Genomic DNA, 24,262 nt, shown 5'->3' on the forward strand with positions numbered 1-24,262 from the left:
AAAAAGATTGTTTCTCAATGACAAATTATCACCTAAATTACTCGCTACTTTCATGCATTCATTTCTGCCCATCACCACACAACCATCATCATTTACTCTCAAAAATTAGTTCATATTCTTTTCAGAAAGCATTTACAATTAAGTAACATATCCAAAGCATTTGATGCTCAACTAGGATCAACAAGGTGTCCTTCATGCAACTTTCAATCCCACATTACAAACCTATTAGTTAATTAGCATGCATCACAGATAATTAATAATAATCATTTAGATGATTAAATCATTATACACAAAAGTATGTTGCTTATAAAGTCCTTTTTTTTTCTAATGAAAAACATCAACAGATACACACCTCTCTTTGCATTCTCTGTTGCATTTCCATAAAATTTGCAGACCCCATTCCTAAATTGCCAAGACCAGCCAAACCTCCTAAGCCTCCTAATCCAAAAGGAGTGGCTCCGATATTAGCACTAGCACTGCTTGTATTGTTGCTTGGCCTTGTACTGGTACCTCCTGCTCCTGCTGGACAAGTGTTACTGCTATTGGTTCCTCCAGTGTTACCAGCAGTAGCCTAAAATTTAAAAACAAAAATGTAATAAAATTAAAAGACAAAAATAGAAATTATCATCATTTTAACATTCACTTTAATCATATATCATTAAACATGATTTAACATTTTTCTAAACTGTTTGACAAGTTTACATAAATTTTCCTTTTGCCAGTTTTCATACATTCTTGGTATATGAAAACCTGCCACAAGCCATCCTTTCACAATATATTTTGAAGAATTCGAGCAGATAATGTCTTAAATTCAGTAATCAGTGAAGCGGAAGTCAAATAGTTTCATTTGATATATTTGTAGACTATTTAGCTTTTGATTACATAATTAAAAGAACTGAACATTTTATAAGCATTTCATCCATAAACACAATGTAGAATAGGCGTGTATATTTACACAAGTCAGCTTGGGGCAGAATTTGAAAGCTCTTACAAAATTTTTTTTTTTTTTTTCTAATCCAAAACAGAGATTTATGAAGGTGACACTAAAGTTTTACACCCAAGTCTAGTTTCAATGAATTACCAACTTATAGCAATTATTTTCTAACACGATTCACACTGTGTGCAATGCTGATACTTCTTCAAGCCCATTTCTAATGTGTTTATATTTAGTAGAATACATTTTAAAAAAGCTGTCTTCATCCCTCATCAATGCCATGTATGTGTGCTTGTGCTCAAGTGCATGTACGTGTATAATTTAACTCAAACCTTGCATGTAGGGTTCCAATACTTTTATCCAATATACCAGACAGTACAAGACTTAGTATGATACACAGTAGTTTTGTCAGTTAACTACAATTCAAATACGACTCTCACATTTGGCAATCAAAACTTTTAAAAACTACCAACAATAGAAATTAACAACAATTAGCAAACACCATTTTTTAAAAAAAGATGTATCTGTCTCTTTTGAATGATTACAAAACTATTTATTAAAGAGGTAGGATGTATAAATCTAGAAAATAAACTTGCTAATTCTGAATTCAGAATAGTTAGGAATTGAATTAGATAATATAAGGCATTCAATTTAGTATGTTACTGTTCCAACAACCTCCATTGTCTTTTTCAGCTAAATATTAATACACATCTGAAATATTTTTGATTTAATTTAGTATTTACCAATATACTGTTGGTGAATTAGATTCCTTTTCATCTTAAATTACAGCAAATATTTCATCTATTTAATTTAAGTAATTATACAAAAGTATTTTGGTTTCTTTCTGTTCAAGCACTACATTTTCAGCACTTAATATGAAAAATTCACTGCTATTTGAACAGTGTTTAGAGAAACTTGTCATTGTCTGGTAAAAGGCAGGACTCCTTCCTCCTTTTCCAAATACAGTCAACTCTCACTAATCCAACCACTGATAATCCAGTTCCATCATTAATCTGAACTTAATTTTCCAATCCAGCACACCAATCTGCCACTACTATTTTGGTAGTGTTGGTTGTAATATGTTTTTGGTGCAAACTTGTAAATACTGACAAGCCATTCTTATTATTTTGCACATATAACCTGCTCACATTTAACTCCAGCCATGGTTCCATGACATATATATTTGAACTCCTCAAAAACTCAATGGTGGTTCTGTGAGAACATTGCGTATGACAAAGAGAAAGAAAAAAGATGTATAAGGAAAACAATGAAAAATAGGAAATGTTGAGAACTGGATGAAGTACTGATAATGTGGTTTAAGCTCTGCACAGGTGAAGATGTTAAGTAGTGTAGGAATTTATTGAAAGAACAAGCTATAGTTTTTCATGAAGACCAAAGACTAGATTACAAGTGTTAATGTAATGAAGTTTAGCTTAACTGTTTCAAACAATGACATGCCTTAAAGTACTGTGTGGTGTTAGGCAAAAAGCATTCTCTATACAAAGAAGCTGTTGCATTTGTTGACAAGTTTGCAAAGTTAGTTTCTGATGAAAAATTAAATCTGGATCCAGTCTACAATGTCGATGAAATTGCCTTGTATTGGGGAAGATTTTGGTCTCTTCCTATCATCTAACTGTACATAATTAGTTCAACTGCAGGACAATGTTATATTACATTCTCTTATTTCTTAGTATTGCTCCTGGTTTATGAGGTACCTGCTGAGTGCATTTAATTCTGGCAAATCAGTACAAGAATTTCTTAAGGAATATTATTATAAGAGTCACAATTCTCTGGATACAACCAACAAGATTGGACACGAGTACATAAAGGAAATGAAACAATCACAAGCAACACTGCTAATAGAGTGTACTCATGTACCAAAACAAATCCTGGAAAAGACTGGAAAGAAAAACTCCTGGTATGGCGAAAACAAATTCCAACCTGTGACGTTCATAAATACTATACCCAGGGGCGAACAAGACTGCAAATTTAGGAACAAATTGCTTGATACAAAGCAGAAAATCAAAGTAGAAGAAAAAAATAGGCAAATCCATCAAGTTCTACCAAGAAAATACATTGCTCTGACCAACAGCAAACCTATAATTGTTATGTACTCTATATGGCATGCATGAAGAGGCATTATAGGGACACCACTATAACCTACATGGGAGACATCACTCAGCCTACATGAAAAGAATGCAGAAAACTGGAGAGAGTACAACAAGTATTCACACTATCAATATACCAGCATATCCAGAACACTCAACCTTACAACAGATTAGAGAAGCTATACAAATACAGGAAACAGACCCTCCACCATCACAAGCTTAATATAAAGAACAAGTGGTGTAACAACACCTCCTCTCCACTAATGACAGCCATCCACCACAATAATACAAGAGTAAGGATAAAATAAGTCAAAAAAATGATATCAGTGCTAGCAACAGTTGGGAACAAAGTAAACCAATAAATGCTAGTGTCATTTGCTTACAAGGTTACTCTAGAAATGTAACAATAGCAAAACCAGGCTTTTAAAAATATACAATCAATGGGAAGGCTACAGGTTGATATACTGAAAAATATTTTGGGGGAACATAAGCAACTGCTTTAGGAGAAAAAAAAAAAGGGAGAAATATAGACAAACAACAACTGGTGTGTTTCTAAGCTTTATTAATTACGACTCTTCCCCAAAGTAACAATAATATGGAAGATATGTGAAAGCTGTGGTTTATTGCATTGCCAATGCTTGGAAATCTGTAGAAGTATCCATACTGAAAAATGGATAGTATAAACTGTGGCTAAATTTAATGCTTGAGTTTATATCTGATGAGGACACTACAAATGACTTTAGAGAGTTTAGAGTTTCAAAAATAAAACAGATTATATACATGAACCACTTTCACCTATGACCTTACTAATCCATCTGCTAAGGATCTTGCTTCAAGGATGGAGGACATGATGTTGCAAAATAGATTTAAAGTAGAAGCTGCTTATTATAACCAACTCAGAAAACGTGGAGATGTGTAAGGCCATGAAAATTATGAAAAAGAAGATGGTGGAGATGAAAGCAGTGTTGAAAATAAGAAAGAGTTCCTAAGTTAATTTAGCTGATAAGTAAAGATGCGAGGGCAATGCAGTTTAATAGATGACCAAGAAAAAGGGATGTTTAGATTTTGAAGGATAAACTAATCAAAGAAAATTCAAAATACATAAAACAGCTTAGTTTGAAAGACAGATTTTTAAAAAATAACTAAAAATCATGCACCAGTAGGGTCAGCATTTAAAAATTTAGTGCCATCAACTGCTAACCCAGATATGTAGCACCTTATCACTACTTCCTGAAGAAGATATTGTGCCAACACCAGTTCATGATGTTTTGGTCAGCTTTCAAAATGAAACAGCAATTCTGACAGCCTCCACTTCCTGGTACTTTACTTTGTTAAAAATGCCAACTTTGTACTTTGGAACCAATAGCAATGTACTTTAAGTAACCCAACAGAATTTACTATACCTGAATCCTTTATTTTACCTGTCCATTAAATTTCACTTGCCTTTTGTTTAATATCTTTTTCTTTGACTAACTATTTTGTTCTCCTGATTCACAAAGTATTTTAAAAGGTAGCATGTAGTGGTTAGCTGTTGGATAAACTGTATATACTAATCAAACCACTGGTTAGTCAGCAAACTCAACCTGACACTTTTCAGATCCCACTGATACCGACTAAATGAAGATCAACTCAAACTAAACTATCAGCTACTTAATAATACTGTTAAAGTGAGATGACAAATCAGTTTGTAATCTTTAAATTTAGACTACTTATAGATTTAAATTAAAGCCTGTGTATCTTAGTTACAAAATTTGGTACACTTTATTTCTGCAAATTGTAAGTGACAAAAAAAAAAAGATTGGCACCAGGAAGTATATTTGGTTGTAAAACATTATCTCAGAACTGCTATCCTAGCTATGCTAGCAGGGAGAGGCAAACACAAAAACCTTGATAATGATGACAATAACCAATCATCTTGAAATAATAGTACAGGTGTGAAAGGAAGTTACATCACATTGTTTACAATACTATAAAACAAGTCATTAACTCCTTAACCCTTTCATTACCAACCCAGCTGAAACCGGCTCTGGCTTTGGGTACAAATGTCTTGTTTTCATAAGTTTCGAATTATAATCTTCCACCAAACCTTGGTCACAATTTATATTGCTAACACTAGCTTAATGATAGCTAAGTTGTTTTACTAAATTCTTTGTTATATTTAAAGTAACTGAAAGAAACACAGAGCATCTCAGAATAAATACAGTAACGAAAGGGTTAAGCTCTTATGAGATATGTCAGCTAAAATGTTATTGCACTCTGATAACAAAATAGGATGAACAAGAAAAATGCTTGCCTGACAACCAACCAGAAAATCTCTCGTGATTGTACCCCACCTTTATAAAATCCTATTTTACTGATTTATATATTTAGATGGCATGGAGATTTTCTAATTTTATCAGTTTACACTTTGGACTGTAGCTATGCTACAGTACAATTGATCGCATAGAACCCAGGAGATAATAGAGATATTAATATTTATGAGGCCAGCAGTTGTGAAACTGAAAAGGAAGAGTCACAAAAACAAATGGAATGATCACAGCCATACTATAAATATTACTGAGCTTTTGGGAAACCACACACAAATTAGAGAAGATAGAAATAAGTTTGTTAAATAAGCTTTCTCTACAGTGTTCCTTGTGGTGAAAATACACAACTGGTAAGATAAAAACAAAAAAACCTGCAAAACTCCTTCAAAACAAGAAACACAGCAACTGATTATAGTACTTTCTAAGAGGTTTGGTGAAAAATGCTTGGAGAAAATCAACACCTACTAAATACATGCTATTCATGCATAACCATTATGTGACCTGCAAACTAACTTACTCCTTACACAGCAGCAGACTGTTTTGGTTCTTTGTTATGGTTTAAGTGGAGAAAAGAAAGGAAAGGGTTCTTTTTGATGGTAGTTTTCTAAACAGTATTCATGTGGTGAAAGCCTATTCATTTGCTGAGACTGATTTGCATCATAGTTGGTCTCTTGCTACACCCACATAGGCACTCTAGACTCACCTCATGCCACTCCTCTTGAATTCACCACATCCCTAGAATGCCTTTGAAACTCCTATCCTACACATTTTCCCTTGCAGTCATTGATTTGTAACTGTTCAAGAACATTATGTCAATTTCACCTATTTCAGATGGTCTATAAAGACCATGGGCACAGACTTTGCCTCCAGACCAAACCAATAAAAAATATATAAAACACAAAATATCACTTTTCACCAAAGTACAATTTTTCCACATATTTATGGAATGAAATTAATTACCTTTTGCTATTACTAATTTACTAATTTAGTTCCCTGTATGTTGAATGTATTCATATCTTACTTAAAAAAAAACCTGCTCATTTTCTTTTATTTCAGTTTATTTCTTGTTCAGTTCTAGACCACCATCTTGAATTAAAAAATTTTTTTCCATCATCATTTAACATTTTCCATGGATGGTTTGACAGCTGGCCAGTTGAAGGGCTGTTCAAGCTCCGTCTATTTTGGCCTGGTTTCTATGGCTGGATGCCTTTCCTAACACCAACCACTTTACAAAGTGTACTGGGTGCTTTTTACATGGCACTAGCACTTACGAGCCAGCAAGACTAGGGATGCTCAGCTGTAGAGGGTTGCAGATGAGCCTGTATGCAAGAGCAACTACACTTTTACTTATCTTGACATGTCTTTCCAAGCACAGCAAACTGTCAGGAGTCTCAGTCCTCTGTCATCCTTTCTTTGAGTCTCAACATTTGTAGATCTTTTCTTACCACTTTGTCCTACTAGGACTACATTGTTTGACCTTTTAGCACTCAGACTATTCAGCCAAGTGTAATGCTTATTGATTCAAATTGTTTTGAATTAATCATGCATATTCTAGTAGCTTTGAGATTTTGATGATGTGATTGTTTATTTTTAGAATGACATTGTGTAGTGTGTGTGAGAGGCTGAATCTGGCCTGTTTGAACATAGAACAGGTAGAATATACAGGCCTGATATGGCTGGTTTGAATACTAAAGGATTAATATACAACTTTTAAGGTTATATGTAATGAGGGGATTAGGCTGCTGTTACTTCTAACAGAATGAGAAGCCATGAGGAAGCTATCTCATTTGTGTATAGGGTGTTTATTAGCAAATGTCTTAAAAATCTTCATGCCCAGGAAGTAAGCATGTTCTGTCATTTATAAAGCTTGTATTAATATACATTTGAGACAACTTTAAGTTGGATCACTCACGTTACCAATCGTAAGTAAATGGAGCTAAAGTTTTGGTTCATTATCTGTTTGAATAGCATAGCAGACAGGCAATCATTAATAGCAATATAACATAAAAGTTACTTACTCTATTAGCGGATTTGATAACTAGATGAACAGTTAAACCATCATGTATTCCATGCTGGCTTAATGTGTCAGCATCCTTTAAGATTTTTCCAGCAAAAATGAGGCAGAGCTGTTCTTCAGGAGCATTGAATTTCTTTGATACAAGTTCTTTGAACTAAATAGAAAAAGAAAAAAGAAAGAAAAGGCTAGTTTTCAAATCTGATATAAAAATTATTTCATTACATCTAGTAATAATTATATCATTTTTTTAGGACAATATTTGATCAAATGTATTGCATTTGAGATAAGCAAACAAATCAAATTGAGTTGGATATTTTTTTTACCCATTTTAAGTTCCCTGATGAAATTTTATCTCTTCTAAATAGATTCCAACTTTAAATAGCATGAGCAACGTACTGAAGTTCTCTTAAATAACCTATCCAAAAACTAATTCTTTAGGTTGTATGTAGAGAGTATTCTTCTCAATGGAGAAGCAGCAGCTTTGACCTTGAGGGTTTAAAAACAGGTGTCAGAACAAGACCAAAGGAAGATTTATGGACCCATGCTACTCATCTGTACTCGTTTACTGGTCACTGCTACTATGCTGAGCTCCAGACGACATCTGATGTTATGTATTAGAAACTTCTGCATCTTAATAGAAAGCAAAGACCATTCAACTATATGTTTTTGGAAGAGACATACATCATGTAACTGATAACCTTCCAAAGCTAGGGTGGCACAGGGAAATAAATGCGACTATTGTGGCCATATGAAAAATTATATTTTTCTCTTTGTTTTCATATTTTTCTTTGTGCTAAAAAAAAAAAATACTTCAGCAGTTGTAGACTTGAAAAAAGTGTAAAATACTACTCCAATGTCAGAAATTGTGTACTACTTATTCATCAGCATAGTACATGTGCTTTGGGGGGGGGGGGGGGGGGGGTATCCACGTAATGAACAAGCTATAAAATACTAAAAATATTAACCTTTAACCCATTAAGTTGATGAACTTGCTGGCAACAGCCCAACATATCCAAAAATAATTTGCAAAATCTGCATTTCTATACAGCATTTTCTGTTGTAAGTTCAGCATTTTAACCATTCCAAGTTGAGTCAATTTGAAACTTCCCATATTACCCATTCATGTATAACCCATCTTTTGTACCATTTCCAACAAAATGATTTTCTCATACTGGTAAAAACCAAAAATGTGTAGAAAGGGTACACTTATTTGCATCACCATGCAAAGTTTCAGGACAAACCTAAATAGTTCAAAATATTTTTACTGCTACCACAAATTCTGCTTTGTGAGCCAAAAGAAATTAATTACAAAACTTTTTTTCTTCTAACAATGTTGAAAGGGCAGAGCAAAATTACAAGATGATGAAATTTAGTAAATAAGATTTATTATATTTATGTTACATAGAGAATATAAATATTTACTCCAAAAACAGTTATGGAAATATTCATTTACTGAAAAACAAATGTTATTTTTCTTTTACATATCAATTTTAATCTTCAGTAATGATGATAAATATAAACTATAACAATTATGAATATGAGCTCTAAATTTTCAGCAGTCATATCAAAAATCAGAACCAATTTTTTGCACAGATACTGGAAAATCGTGATACATGCATGATTTAGCAGAGTTGAGGGTTCTAAGGTAATGGAATGATTAGACAGAAATAGGGAAGAAAGCAATGTTTACATAGAATGCATTATATCAATCTAATCAATGGCTTGAGTTCAGAAAAGTCAAGCTATGTAAAACTAAACCTTAAGCATTTAAACCAGTTATATCTGACCTAAATAGTCCACTTGCTTGTTTAGCCACTCACACCTACCTGCAATGCCATTTTAAAAATAAGCAATCACAACACTAAAATTTCAAAGCTACGAGATAATGCATGATAAATGCAAAATAATGTAAATGAATAAGCCATAAATTTGATAGAGTAATCTGAATACTAAAGGGTTAAAGGAAAGACAGGAAATTCAGAACTTTCTAAAACTGTTGTTATTTAACACAAGGTCAGCCTTGATCAAGCTAACCTATGATTGAAGCATTCCAGTCATGACTATCCTGTTTTTTTTAAAAAGACACTGCATCTCAGACTATATTATCTAATACAATATTCTCTGAAGGAAGTTGCTAAGGATTGAAGTGGAGGATAGACAAATTGCTATAGTTAATAAAATTAGATGATTTTTAAATATTTGAAATGTCCAAAACTAGGGCAAAGAAAAAACGATTATATGGTTGCAAACTATTTTATGTTCTCACTAAGAGAAAGGACACAAAAAAACTTCATTAATATTTTCTTTTTGAGGAGTTTGATATTTGTCACTTTAAGAATTAGTGATTTGATGAGTTCTTTCTTTATCAAAACAACTAAAATTTGAAAGACTTCACTGGTATTTCTTTGAAGTTAAATGACCACATAGTTGAAGTAACAAGGAAGCCTCCTAAGTTAATAGAGTACATAGACACAGACATAGCTGTGTGGTTAAGAGAACAAACACAGGAATGGCTATGTAGTTGGGAAATTCACTTCACACCAACGTAGTTTCAGGTTCAGTCTCATTGTGCAGTCCCTTGAAACAAGTGCTTTGTACTAATGTCCTGAATCAACCGATAACTTGTGACTTTAGTCAACAGAAACTGTAAGGAAATGCATGTCTACTGTGTGTGTATGTGTATATCAATCACCACCTGACAGCTGCTGTTGGTTTACGATCCTATTAATGATTTAGCAAAAAAACCAATAGAAAAGACCCAGATTTTAAAAAAAATATAGTTTTTCATTTTCAAACCAATATTCAAACTTTCAATGATGTGTGTGTGTGCATGTATACACACGCACATATATGTACACATGAGTGTGTGCAAATCTCTATGTCTGTGATACCATCTGTTACAGTAGGAGACAGGAAGACTGCATGTATTACAGGAACAGCTAAATCATCATATATTATATGCTGTCTTACACTCTCAATATCCTTTACATGCTCTCACTAATGGAAACTTATACTATAATTTTTCAAGTTACCCATCAGATGATATTGTGCATATTTTTATTTAATCCTTTAGCATTCAAGTTTATTCACTTTGTTTGGAATTAATTTTGCATTTTCTCATAGAATGAAGACTTTGATGAAGTGACAATTTTTAGAAAATTTTTCAATATATACATATGCCAACCAAAGCCTTGTGAGTGGATTTTGAAGATGGAAACTGAAAGAAGCCCATCATGTATGTGTGTGTATGTGTACCTTTGTCTTGACATCACGCGATGTATACAAAAAAGCATCATCATCATACAAAGCAATGTTGTTCATTTCCAGTCTTCTGAGAAAAGAAAATGTCTGGCCAAAGGAAAAATTACCTTCTTAGAAACAGGTGAAGGTTAGCAACAGGTAGGGCATCTGGCTGTAAAAAATTTGCCTCAACAAATTGGCTGACCCATGCAAGCACGGAGAAGTGGAAGTTGAATGAGAATGGTACTTATGTATGCACGCATACATAGACATGTATTTCTCTCTTTATATATAAATATGTCTGTATGTCTTCTTTAAGTTCATGCAAGGATATGCTTAAGCATGTTGTATATAACTATGTACACAGGTATATGTGCTTCAGTTTCTTTGTACACTGTTTATGTACAGATATATATATGAGAAATGTAGGAGTGGCTGTGTGGTAAGTAGCTTGCTTACCAACCACATGGTTCCGGGTTCATTCCCACTGCGTGGCACCTTGGGTAAGTGTCTTCTACTATAACCTCGGGCCGACCAAAGCCTTGTGAGTGGATTTGGTAGATGGAAACTGAAAGAAACCTGTCGTATATATGTATATATATATATATGTATGTCTGTGTATGTGTGCCTGTGTTTGTCCCCCAACATCACTTGACAACCAATGGTGGTGAGTTTACGTCCCCGTAACTTAGCGGTTCGGCAAAAGAGAAGGATAGAATAAGCACTAGGCATCCAAAGAATAAGTCCTGGGGTCGATTTACTTGACTAAAGGGGGTGCTCCAGCATGGTCACAGTCAAATGACTGAAACAAGTAAAAGAGAGTACTTGTGTATATATTGTTTTATTACATATATACACAATATTTGTAAGCATATGACTGTGTACGACTGTGTGTGTGTGTATGTATATATATATATATATGAGGGAACCCGTGGAAGAGGTAGGCCCAGGAAGACCTGGGCTGAGGTGGTGAGGTAAGACCTTCGAACATTGGGCCTCACCGAGGCGATGACTACTGACCAAGACCTTTGGAAATGTGCTGTGCGTGAGAAGACCCGGCAATGCAAGTGAGATCGTTGCCAGGGCCCCTGGACTGGCTCTTGTGCGGGTGGCACATAAGATGTACCATCCTGAGCGTGACCGTTGCCAGTACCGCCTGACTGGCCTTGTAGGGTTTTCGAGCGAGATCGTTGCCAGTGCCCCTGGACTGGCTCTTGTGCGGGTGGCACATAAAAGACACCATTTCGAGCGTGGCCGTTTTCGTGCGGGTGACACGTAAAAGCACCTACTACACTCTCTGAGTGGTTGGTGTTAGGAAGGGCATCCAGCTGTAGAAACTCTGCCAAATTAGATTGGAGCCTGGTGTTGCCATCCGGTTTCACCAGTCCTCAGTCAAATCGTCCAACCCATGCTAGCATGGAAAGCGGACGTTAAACGATGATGATGATATATATAGTCATCATCATCGTTTAACGTCCGCTTTCCATGCTAGCATGGGTTGGACGATTTGACTGAGGACTGGTGAAACCGGATGGCAACACCAGGCTCCAATCTAATTTGGCAGAGTTTCTACAGCTGGATGCCCTTCCTAACACCAACCACTCAGAGAGTGTAGTAGGTGCTTTTACGTGTCACCCGCACGAAAACGGCCACGCTCGAAATGGTGTCTTTTATGTGCCACCCGCACAAGAGCCAGTCCAGGGGCACTGGCAACGATCTCGCTCGAAAACCCTACAAGGCCAGTCAGGCGGTACTGGCAACGGTTTCTACTGGCAGAGTTTCTACAGCTGGATGCCCTTCCTAACGCCAACCACTCATATATATATATATAATCAAATCTTTACAATTTCAAAATTTGTGCTACATTCAGTAAAAAAATATAACAAAAACTGTTGACAAATTCCTCAAATAATATTCTAAAACATCAAAGTTTCAAAAAGTATATCGATTCTGAATTCACTATGGTCACAATCCTCATTTTAGTATCCATTCTTTTATAGCAATGGTTCTCAACCAGGGTCCATATAAGATTTTTGGGGGTCCACAAAATAGTAAACTGAGGTTCCACAAAATAGTAAACTGAGGTTCTACAATAGTATTTTAAGGGCCCCTGAAAAAAATTTGCTTTAGATGTATGTATTGATATGTATTCAAGAAATAGCTGTTTCTTTCTCCAGCATCTTACATAGTTCAATCTACACTATGTGTGAAAAACAATGTAGGAATTTCAGAAGAAGCTTCTATAAAACTAGTTTTTAAACATGGAATGGCTAGGGAGGGGGGGGGGGTCCACCAGAATGAATTAGCAGTCAAAAAAATGGTTCTAGAGATGAGTCTGCTGTACACGGTCATTCTAAGCAAGTTTCTTTATCATTACAAATGTTAGTTTTATGCCCACCCAGACTGCTTCAGTAAAATCTTCCCTTATTCTAGGCCATTGTAAACATTATTTACAATATACTTAATCAGCATCTTACATGTTTATATAAATGCAGACATCACTGAGCTACATTCAACCTTTCTTGTAAATTAGCACCAACAGCCCATACTGATATTCTCAAATCTTACAAACCCCTTGTATCTGGGTTTCCTCTCATACAATATATTTTGACAAATTTTATTGCTAAGTTAGTCAAGGTCACCTATGAGTTCATCTTCCAGATCTTGTTCAACCCATGTTTCTCGGATAAGTTTTAACCAAAGACAATAATACCAAAGAAAAATGTTTACTATCAAAATTCATCAGCAGGCAAACCAAAAATGGTTTGGTATTTCATACTAAACCTAAACTTTGTTGACAGTAACATTTATCTGTTTCTTCATTGGCAAACAATATAAAGATCTAACAATTTTTAAGTATTATTAATAAATCAGTCAAATCTCTTATCTGTTCTAGCAGAAGTTACACAAGAAGTTTTTTTTATATATATATATCCAGGCCTATTCTCAGTTTTTTTAGGAGGGGGTAGCCACAACAAGAAACACACCAGGCATTCCATTCATTTCCCAGCTCAAAGAGGCAAGCCTTGTTCTATGCTTGGGTCAAGGCATAGAACGCAATCCTCAATATTAGTTTCGTCATCATCATCGTTTAACGTCCGCTTTCCATGCTAGCATGGGTTGGACGATTTGACTGAGGACTGGTGCAACCGGATGGCTACACCAGGCTCCAATCTAATTTGGCAGAGTTTCTACAGCTGGATGCCCTTCCTAATGCCAACCACTCAGAGAGTGTAGTGGGTGCTTTTACGTGTCACCCGCCAAAAATGTTATAGGGAAGATTTAATCACCAGAAACAAACATCAGAAGTTAGATATATCCAAAACTTGGGTGTGCTTTCTTAAGAAAATTATGTAGATGCTCAATGAAGAAATTGACATCATTCAGCTGTTAGCGTGACATGACCAAGTAACAACTTTACATGCTTTTTTTCTTCTAACACTAACTTTAGTGGTACAAGTTTTAAGTTTTTGTTGTGACTTTCACAGATGATGTAGAATGCAGGATTATTTTTGACACTTCTTCATTTGTGGTAACTCAAGAATAGAAGATGATATTGAAGCTATTTTTGCATCACTGTTAATTAAGCACAAACAAATTCTCCAGCATTACTTCATAGATCTTTATCATCTGGAAAAGTTCAAGTGGTTCTCTTCTTTCAACTTGGCAAATGTTTCAGCTGTACAACAGTTCTGTCTTCACAATTTTCCCACTAATTTCACTTTAGTTAAGAGGATATTCATTTGTGGTTGTACATGGACTACCATATAATTTACAAGTTTGTAAGAGCTTAGTAATGTAGAAATACACTTTCTTTACTTCATGCATTTGTTTTGTGTTTTTCTTGTAACTTTTACTTGCTCTTTGCCACCTTGTGCTAATAATTTATAAATTTTCATTGTGAGATAATTAAGAAATAATGATGATTTCAATGAAGCCATGTTGTTTCTAATTTTTTTCCCCCCTTTCAAGTTCTTGTTACCAAATTTTGCAACAACTTGCATGGTGACTGAACTTTGCAACATCCCTTTCAGCACTCACACTGCTCAGCTCTTCCTTGACAGATTTAAATAATTGTGTTGTTAGAAGATTTTATCAACATATGTATCTTCACATGCCAACTGACATACTATCTTTTCTAACTGTTCTTATATCAACACCTTTTGAGGTTTCAGAATTTTAATAAACCTGCAAAATTTTCTCAAACTATATGCTTTAAATTCCCAGAGCTATGAATTCACCCCACTATAAATCCACTGGGGGAAAAACAATGCAATATCTTCCTTGCCAAAAACAAAAACAAAAAATATATATCTTCATATTCAAAACATTTTTGTGTCTGAAAAAAAAAAAAAAAAAAAAAAAGGAAATTATAGCAATTGCCTAAAAACTCTCATTTTGACAGTTAAATTTTCAGAATTTCTGACCCAAAATCTGACATTATGAATTTCAAATGTCGCCGCACCTGTGCCCAGCGATGCCTTCCTGGCACTTGTGCCGGTGGCATGTGTAAAGACATTCAAGCGAGATCGTGCCAGTGCAGGTGGCACGTAAAATACACCATTTTGAGCGTGGCCATTACCAGTACCACCTGACTGGCCTTCATGCCGGTGGCACGTAAAAGCACCCTCTACACTCTCGGAGTGGTTGGCGTTAAGAAGGGCATCCAGCTGTAGAAACTCTGCCAAATCAGATTGGAGCCTGGTGTAGCCATCCGGTTCACCAGTCCTCAGTAAAATCGTCCAACCCATGCTAGCATGGAAAGCAGACGTTAAACGATGATGATGATGATGATGATTTGCACAATTATTTCTCCCACAGTAATACTAGAATATCATGAATTGGATAATTTTGGAGTGAATATGATCCATACCAGGCAGTTTTTGGTTTACCTTACTGATGAATTCTGATTAAAAAATTTCATCTTGGATCAAAACTCAAAGAAAAACATGGGTTGCATCTTTAAAATCTAACTCAAATTATCTTATTCAGTGGTTCTCATTTTGACAAATACCAGCATCCACACACCCACTCCCAACAAAATATCAGTGAAGTTTTTGTCTCCCATCCTTATTAATGAGAAGACAAAATAGACTTTATATCCATATAATTCATTTTTCACTGTAGTGTTAAAAAAAGTCTAAAGCAATCTTAATTTTGATAAGCATGGCAATTTTCCCCTCCCCACTCTTTGAAAAATACTTCTCAAGTTAATTGAATTCAACTTCTACCATGACCCATCAGAGAAATTTTGATTTTCTTTCCGTTACAATACAATACAATCATCATCATCATCATCATCGTTTAACGTCCGCTTTCCATGCTAGCATGGGTTGGACGTCTATTATCAAACTTGAAAGTTGTCTATAGTCTGAATAGTTATGTCGGAACAGTTAAATACATAGGACTCCAGTTCACTTAATTCCAACTAATCAAGCAATATTACATTATCATACTGCTCTTGGACACTTATGGTTTCCTGCAACAACTCATAGCTTAATCATGGATATGGTCACCTTCAGGACTTTTGACAAACCCTGAACTTTTTTTTTTTTTCCAAATCTTTGTCAGATTTTGCAATAACTACACTCAAAATTCTCATGTGCAACCCAGTCAGTAACACATTTGTCAGACCTGAATGACTGAAAAGAAGCAGCAGATGAAAGCAATCCAAATCAGTTTTGATGTCATGCTGAATGAAATCATTACAGACAAATGAAATATTCCGAAAATGTTACTATTTCCAGAAATATGCACAACTAGAAATACATGTTCTATTGTATAAAAGTGTCGAGTGATAAATTTATGATTTTTGTTGGTTTGGTATTTTCAGTTATCAAATTCAAAATTCAGTTTATTTTTATCTGCAGCCTTTACAACTGATTAAAGTTTGAAGGATTTAAAAAAAAAAAAAAGATCATACAAAATTGGGCCCATGGACACTAGCATTTAGATCTGCCAGTACAATAACATCATACAACCAACAGTCCTATATCCAAACAAAATGCAAGAAAAGACTGGAAAGTCACCAAAAAGTTGGACAAGAATGTTCTGAGGCATTTGTACCACAATCACATCAGAAACAAAGAAGTAATAAGAACATCATCATGAAGACTCTAAGACACATTGATAGAATGAAGAATGCAATTGGGAGCGTGGCCGTTGCCAGTACTGCCTGACTGGCCTTTGTGTGGGTGACACATAAAAGCACCCACTACACTCTCTGAGTGGTTGGCGTTAGGAAGGGCATCCAGCTGTAGAAACTCTGCCAAATCAGATTGGAGCCTGGTGTTGCCATCCGGTTTCACCAGTCCTCAGTCAAATCGTCCAACCCATGCTAGCATGGAAAGCGGACGTTAAACGATGATGATGATGATGATGATGATGATGACAGCCTGCAGCAGTCAAATCATCAATATGAAAAAACAGTGTTCAGATGGACACCAACTAGAGAACAGAAAATACAAAACTGCAAGACATGTGGTGTTGAACCTTACAGGTGGAAAGTGGAGGCTGTCAACAGACACTGTGAAAACAAAAACGAGTAACCAATCAAGAATATAGGAAAACTGCAATCCAGTGTGCAGGATAGATTTGCTAATTGTAGATATTTTCAAGTCAGAAATTAGATAGTGGTATCTACTTCTAAACTGACATTAATTCATGTCTGATGAAACTAACCAACCAAATTTTGTTGAGTTCAACTGAATAAAGGTGGTATCAAAAAGTTCCCAGACTAGCTCTGTTGCATGCCAACAGATGGCAGCACACCACTGCATGTGCAATGAAAGCTAGCAGTGACCTTCATTAGGCAATGTGCTTAATGACATTGCTGTGTTTACTTCACAAGTTGTGAAATTTATGATCAAGTGTATGCTGTAGTCTACGATTTTGTCATGGACAGGAACAAAGAGCCAACATAAAATTTTGCATTAAACTGGGGAAGTCTGCTAGAGACATTGAGCATGTTTCAGCAAGCTTATGGTGGCAAGGAAATGGGTCGTATGCAATGTTTTGAGTGGTACAAGTGCTTCAAAATCAGAAGAACGTCCCTGGAAGACCTGCCAGAAATGTGGTATTGTGCATCAAGAATTCGCCCCCCAGGGCCAGACCATCAATCAAGAGTTCTACTGTAACATTTTGACGCGTTTGAGGGAGGACATTCAGTGAAAGCAACCAGATCTGTGGAACGCAAAGAATTCTTCATGATGACAATGCACCATCACCAAGCTCTCCTTAATGAGTTTCTCAACAAAAAACAACATGGTATGACTTACTTCTGCACCACCCTATTCGCCAGATTAAGCACCTGCGGACTTCCATCTCTTCTCGAAGATGGAAATGCAGCTCAAAGGTTGCTGTTTTAACACCATTGTAGAGCTCCGAACAATTTGCAGAAGGTCCTCGACTTGCTTATGAAAAACAACTTCCAGTCCAGATTCCAAAAGTGGCAGGAATGCTGGAACCAGTATATTGCTGCACAAGGTGACCACTTCAAAGAAGATGATGGTAAAACTTAGGTAAATAAGCTATTTTTTATTAAACATAACTAGTTCGGGAACCTTTTGATACCTACCGCCTTGTATATTACTCAAACAATTTTCAATTACTTTTACATTAATGAGTAATTTGCATGATCAAACAAAAGATACACAAGAAGCCAAATACAAACTCTTACAGGAATCAGAACATATAAATTCATTTATTTCCATCATGAAATATGAAGTAAAAATACAAGATGAAAAATTTCCTTTTTGTTTTTATTTTAGTAATTTACCCATTGATGCCACAGTATTCAGCAATAAAGAATTGTTTTAATTACACAATATCTGAAAAGCTGCATTACTAGAAGTGGTGGCAGATAGAATGAATGGGAAAAGAAAATTTAAAGACTGATCGTATATGTTGAAAAGAGAATTCTTCATCCAAAAGATCAACCGAATAAAGTTCAGAGTTCAAGTCTCAAACAAAAAATGTAGTTTTAATGTACCAAAGTTTGTTTTTCTTTATTGCCATACAGTAAAGTTATAAATACAAGTAATAGTTATGAATTAAAGAAGTTAACATAAAACTGAAAATTGACAATACTGAGCATATTAAAATAAGCTAAAGCTTGCTAAGATTTTGAGTAGGGAGTTGATGAAAGATAAAAGACTGCCAAAAAAGATGATCTGTGGAAGTTGCGTAGGAATCAACAAGTGGACATCAAAATAGAATAACTGGAAAAAAAATATTTGCCAACCATGAGAAAAACAAAAGATTTGGATAGTAGCCAAAGAACAAGAAAAGCTAAAATGCACTATTTTCAAAACTTGGTTAATGACGAGACTTTACACCATTCTAGCAGTGATTTCCCTTGGATGAAGAGCTTTTAATTAGGATGCTGTAAAAGAGATTATATATCTTTGAAAAGCTTTTTCTTTATATGAAAAGAAAATATGTGTAACATATCAGGCTTCTAAGGCTGTATGAAAACATAATAGTAGAACATGAACAATCCAAGTCAAATGGAAATCGAAGAGATAGACTGATTATGAGAATTGATGGAAATGCAAGTGATTCTACTGAAAGGAGAGGAATACAAGAATGGGCAAAAGTGAGTGAACGGAAGTAAAAAGATTTATAATAAATACAATGTAATAATGATGAACAAAAGTTCATCCTTGGTATTCAGTGAGAAGGTTGAAACCCTTTATGAATAAATATAAGACTCCAGTTGGGAAAACTTGGAGACCAAGAAAATACAGATAATGGATCAAAGGTTAACTAGATTATACAGAAAGAATAATCAAAGTATACATCACAAAAATTATACAGCATGCAAACAAGCATAGGGTAACCTCGTGTAAAGCATAGAAAATCATGAAAATACTGTGAAAAATCTCAAGAAGCTGTCTAATTCAGTACTAGAAATATTTTAAAAGCAAAAAGATGTGGAACTGGAATACAATCAGTGCAGTTCATATCAAGTATGTCACTTTTGAAGAATAGTGTTGGAGATGAGATTGGTAGGTAGTTATTAATAAAAGGAATAACAGAAAGTTGGGAGACATCCAAGTTGGTCCTAGAGCACACCAATAAGACAGACAAATGTAAAATAGTCAGCGAGATAGTTCTATTCCATATTTCATAAGCAAGGTGTTTGACTAACAGGTGTCTATGTAAAATACTGTATACTGTCTGAAGATTTCTAAAACCAAGAATATTTGTATAACAGACCGGAATAGCTGATCTTACTTTACTTATCTATAATGACTAGGAAGGAACTGATACTAATACAGCATATATAATGAATGATTACATACCAAGCTAACATTTAGATATTCTTATTCTTGTTTCAGTCGCAGTCAAAGGATTATGTCAATGAAATTGAATGTAGTATTTAATGTCTTGGCTTTGGCACGATTTCTACAGCTGGATGCTCTTTCTAACACAATACTTTACAGTGCACAGAGTTTTGTAATTTTTTTTTCTAGTGTCACCATGCAACTTGCAAGACTTAAAGAACCTAAAGGGTGTCCCTACAATAAAAGAGAATAAGAGAGTGATGAGGAAAAAATATGAAGAACAGATTTAGTGTTGTGGGTGAGTGATAGTGAAGAGTAACAAAGGATACAGAGAAAATAGGAAGGAGTATGAAGGGGAAAGAGAAAGGATTTGTGTCAAGGGTTAGTAAGAGAGGTGGAGACAAAAGCAAAGGGTGATAGAGTGGGTTGTGTAGAAGGATCCAGTGCTTAACCAGCGTCATGGGAGGGAGGGGTAAATATGGGTAGGTGTAGGAGGAAAGAAAACATGAAAGAGAGGAAAAGGATAAGGGTGATGAGAATCTGGAGATGGCTGCAAAAGAAGAGAGAGAGAGAGATGAGGAATTCAGGTGGCAGAGAAGCTGTGGAGAAATGACAGGCAAAGGATGAGGGATCAGTGGTTGAATGCAGTGAGAGATAAAAGAAGCTGGAAGGTACCATAGAAGTGAAAGGGATGAGCAGAGAATGGGAGCAGAACAATTTCTGCGTTGTTTCCATCTACCAAATTCACTCACAAGGCATTGGTCAGTCTGGAGCTATAATAGAAAACAGTTGTTGAAAGTAGTGTGAGACTAAACCTGAAACCATGTGGTTATGAAACAAACTTCTTTAGCACATAGCTATGACAGGTAATTTTTTTTTAATGCTTTCTGGTTGAATTCATTTGTAAAGCTCGACTTTAGCAAAATTTTAACTAACTCGCTTACCTTTATCAATTATTTATTGTGCTTTCAACACTCCTGAACATGTCTTTTGTACAGAAAAAAAAACAACAAAAAACAGGCAATTTCAGTTCCCTGCACTTGAGACACTATAGCATCGATCTAAGCATTGGTAAGAAAACTAACTCCAATGATCCATAATAGATAATCTGGCTAATAAAATATTGCATCAGATATCTAGAAGAAATATATTCAAACCTTCCTACACAAACTGACAAGTACATCTTTTCTTGTTTCTTTTATAGTTAACACACAACTTTAAATTTGTTGACAAGGTTCTCAAAATTCCACCAATTATCAGCCCAATTGTTGCATTTCATCTCATGATTACCTACCCACTTTTACCTTTTTTTTGTTTTTCAAATACCAAAATATCCATTTTCTTGATATGTGCCTACGAACGATTTTATCTTCAAGTAGCACTTGTCTTTCAATGCTTCATTCACTCTCGCTCCATCCTGCATGTTTGGGATTGATTAGGCAATCAATTTCTAGGACAGAGAATACTGAATACCCAATTATTCACAGATCGAGCTGCAAACCCCGATACAACCTTTAGCTTCTTCAAACATCATTCACACGCCAATCATCAGACTACGTATAAATTTTGATTGCCTTTCGATGAAACAATCACTTATTTTGTAACTTTTTCAAATGATATTCAATGCCGCGGACATTACAATGCTTGAGCACATGTCTAACTTGTTTGTTACTGGACCTAATGAACCACTCCAAAATATCTGAAAAAATCATAGCCTTTTATACGTTGAAGAGGCAGTAAAACATTTATAAATGGGTAGTTGAAACGTTGTGAAAGTAATTCGTGGCTCTCTCGTAAGAAATCTTAAAACACATAAAAATATAATTACTGGCCTATATTCAAGACTAAATACAGATAGATAATATATATCCTGAAAGAAGCCTGTTCAACAGCAGAAAGTAATGCTGTAAAAACACCGGAAATGCCGAATGAAATCATAAAAAGAACTTTAATGTTAGAGTCAACTCAATAAGGCTAATAAATCGGTCGATATTTTTTTTAAAATCGCAATAAATTTCATCCAACAGCTTCGAGATGATTCCATTTGAGGTCGTCGTGATGGCGAGAGAGAGTTCTCGGTGAACTGAGTCCGCGACCCAATTTCAGTTGCTTCCTGTTAGAACTGCATTTGTTGGGTCGTTGATGTCCTTGTAAAATACATAAACATTACAGCTTCATCTACTTCTATTAAACTGGGAAGGGAATACGTTTTTTATAAGATATCGTTAAAAACAGTAACTTTGTAATAGTAAAATCTGATGAGGTTTTGTAAATCTTTGATCTTATGACGCATCAACAGCACTTGACACAACGAACAGGTTTTTACAGAAGAAAGAAAAAGTTTCGAAATTTGCAAACCATCTTTATTTTAATGTGCATCCAAACGCATCCACGTTAGTGCTTCTCGGTATATTTTGAGGAATCCAGCAGATTTACTCGAAAAGAATAATTAGCAAAAGAGTCTATGAACCAAGAGGTACTTTATATATGTTTATATAGAGAGAAAGTTACTTGAAAATGATTGTGTACAGTAGAGTCGTAATCAGAAACAAAACGTGCGTAAATTTCAAGTGAAATGAGTTGTAAGAGTTTATTTTCATCGAACATGCCTTACAAATCATATCATTTACGGTTTAATGAAAATTACTTGGCGATCTAAAACATAAAATAAGATTCACAAGTCAAATGACATAAGTCAAACACATGTTTAAGAACCAAAGCCAAACAAATAGTTTCAACATATGTTGAAGATAAAATATATGAGGGGTTGTTAAGAAAATTTTTGCCCTTTATTCCATGCTTAATTTATGACAAGACTGATAACCACGCTCGTTTAACTCGCTATAGTAGTATTCCAGTCGCCTTTCCCTTATCATGAACGGACACGTAGTTTTCACTCAAAAGGCTGACGAATCTTAGATTTTAACTTCAGCAGAATTTTTACTACACTTGTTTCGTCTAGAAAAAAAAAACCTTCGTAATTTAATTCCTTGATACATGAAAGAATTTCGATTTTTAATTTTTTTTTGTTTTATTTTTCAAGGTTCGAGAGGGGGAGGATTCGTGTCTGTTTCTCTCCGATTTTGTGCAATATTAAAATCCACACCGACTCTTGAACGATATTCGAGTTTAAATAATAGAAACACAAGAAAGTACAACAGATCTGAAATCAATTGAGATTTAAAAAAAACAAACAGAAATACATAAAGCAAGTAACTAATAAACAAATTTAAACAAATTTTAACGACAGTATTATATACTGCTAAAGAGAAGATATACGGATGGGATGGGGGTGGTGTTATAGACTGGAGCTAATCGGTCAACAACTTTTAAGCAATGAGTTGTACAAAATCCTATACAAAAAAACAAATTACCTCTTTGACCGACACATCAGCCTCAATTTTAATCTCTTGCTTTTCTTTACTTGTTTTAACTGTAATAGTAATTTTCCTTTCCGTTTCTTCACCGCTTTCCGCCATGATGGATGCACACCTGTACGGCTGAACACAGAGTCATGGGAATAAAAAAAAAAATGTCCTCCCCCTCTCTTAAACTACATACATATTCTTAGTATGAAAATTAATTGTTTTCACTTTTATTACTCTTTTATTTCCAGAATTAATTACTTTTAACATTCAAATAGAAAACTTTTAACGATTACTGATACAAATATGAAAAATTAAACATATACGTTATTAAAAATACTAATAGATCGCGGATGTGGTGCTAAGTCTCATTTGAACGAGACTATGACATAAGCATTATTTCGCAGTTTCAATGTAACTATGTCTGCAGGAGATATATAAGCCTTCTGGAAATTATATATTTTTATCAAATCGTTTAAATATGTCGTATTTATTTTTAACAATGTTTACAAGGAATATAAAGCTTAAGAGAAGTGTCGTCATGAAGACACTCACAAATGAGAAATAATAATAGAAAAACAACAATTATATAAGTTAAAAAAGCCTCTACGGAAAATTGTTACAAAATTCTGACGTAATTAGTGGATTATACTAGAACAATGCATCATTTTCATAAGATGTCTTTAATCTTAGTGGATATCATACTGGAATTTTAAAATGAAATCTTGTATTTTTATTTTAATTACAAAAAGTTACTTTTTTGGTTTGTTTTAATTAATTCAAAGGCCAAGATGATAAAATCCTCCCCCACTCCCTGAGGTTAAGTTTGGAACACTTCGGTTTACATAATATTTGTAAGTTTACTTAATGGTAGGGAGATATCGCGAAGGAAGGATTAAGGTAATGCATTTAATACGTCAAGTAAACTAGACAGTGTGAATGGAAGGAGAAAGACGCAAACAGAAAGGTTATAATAATTGGTGAAATAGGATGTCGTTTCTTTTT

General features: G+C 34.8%; 1 protein-coding gene across 4 annotated transcripts in view; it reads right to left on the minus strand.

The window, feature by feature from the left end:
* Positions 1-23,400, minus strand: part of LOC106877833 (ubiquilin-1) — a 45,517-nt gene extending 22,117 nt beyond the window's left edge. For all 4 annotated transcript variants that reach the window (XM_089349768.1, XM_052966089.2, XM_014926864.3 and 1 more), the window contains exons 1-3: positions 23,267-23,400; positions 7,367-7,519; positions 353-571 (exon numbers count right to left, since the gene is read on the minus strand). In XM_089349768.1, the coding sequence (XP_089205894.1) occupies positions 353-571; positions 7,367-7,519; positions 23,267-23,371 (477 nt within the window). In that variant the 5' untranslated portion in view covers positions 23,372-23,400. The remainder of the gene's footprint in view (positions 1-352; positions 572-7,366; positions 7,520-23,266) is intronic.
* Between the last annotated feature and the right edge of the window lie 862 nt (positions 23,401-24,262).

Source organism: Octopus bimaculoides, chromosome 3 (assembly GCF_046866305.1).
Source record: "Octopus bimaculoides isolate indiv1 chromosome 3, ASM4686630v1, whole genome shotgun sequence".
Classification (NCBI taxonomy): domain Eukaryota; kingdom Metazoa; phylum Mollusca; class Cephalopoda; order Octopoda; family Octopodidae; genus Octopus; species Octopus bimaculoides.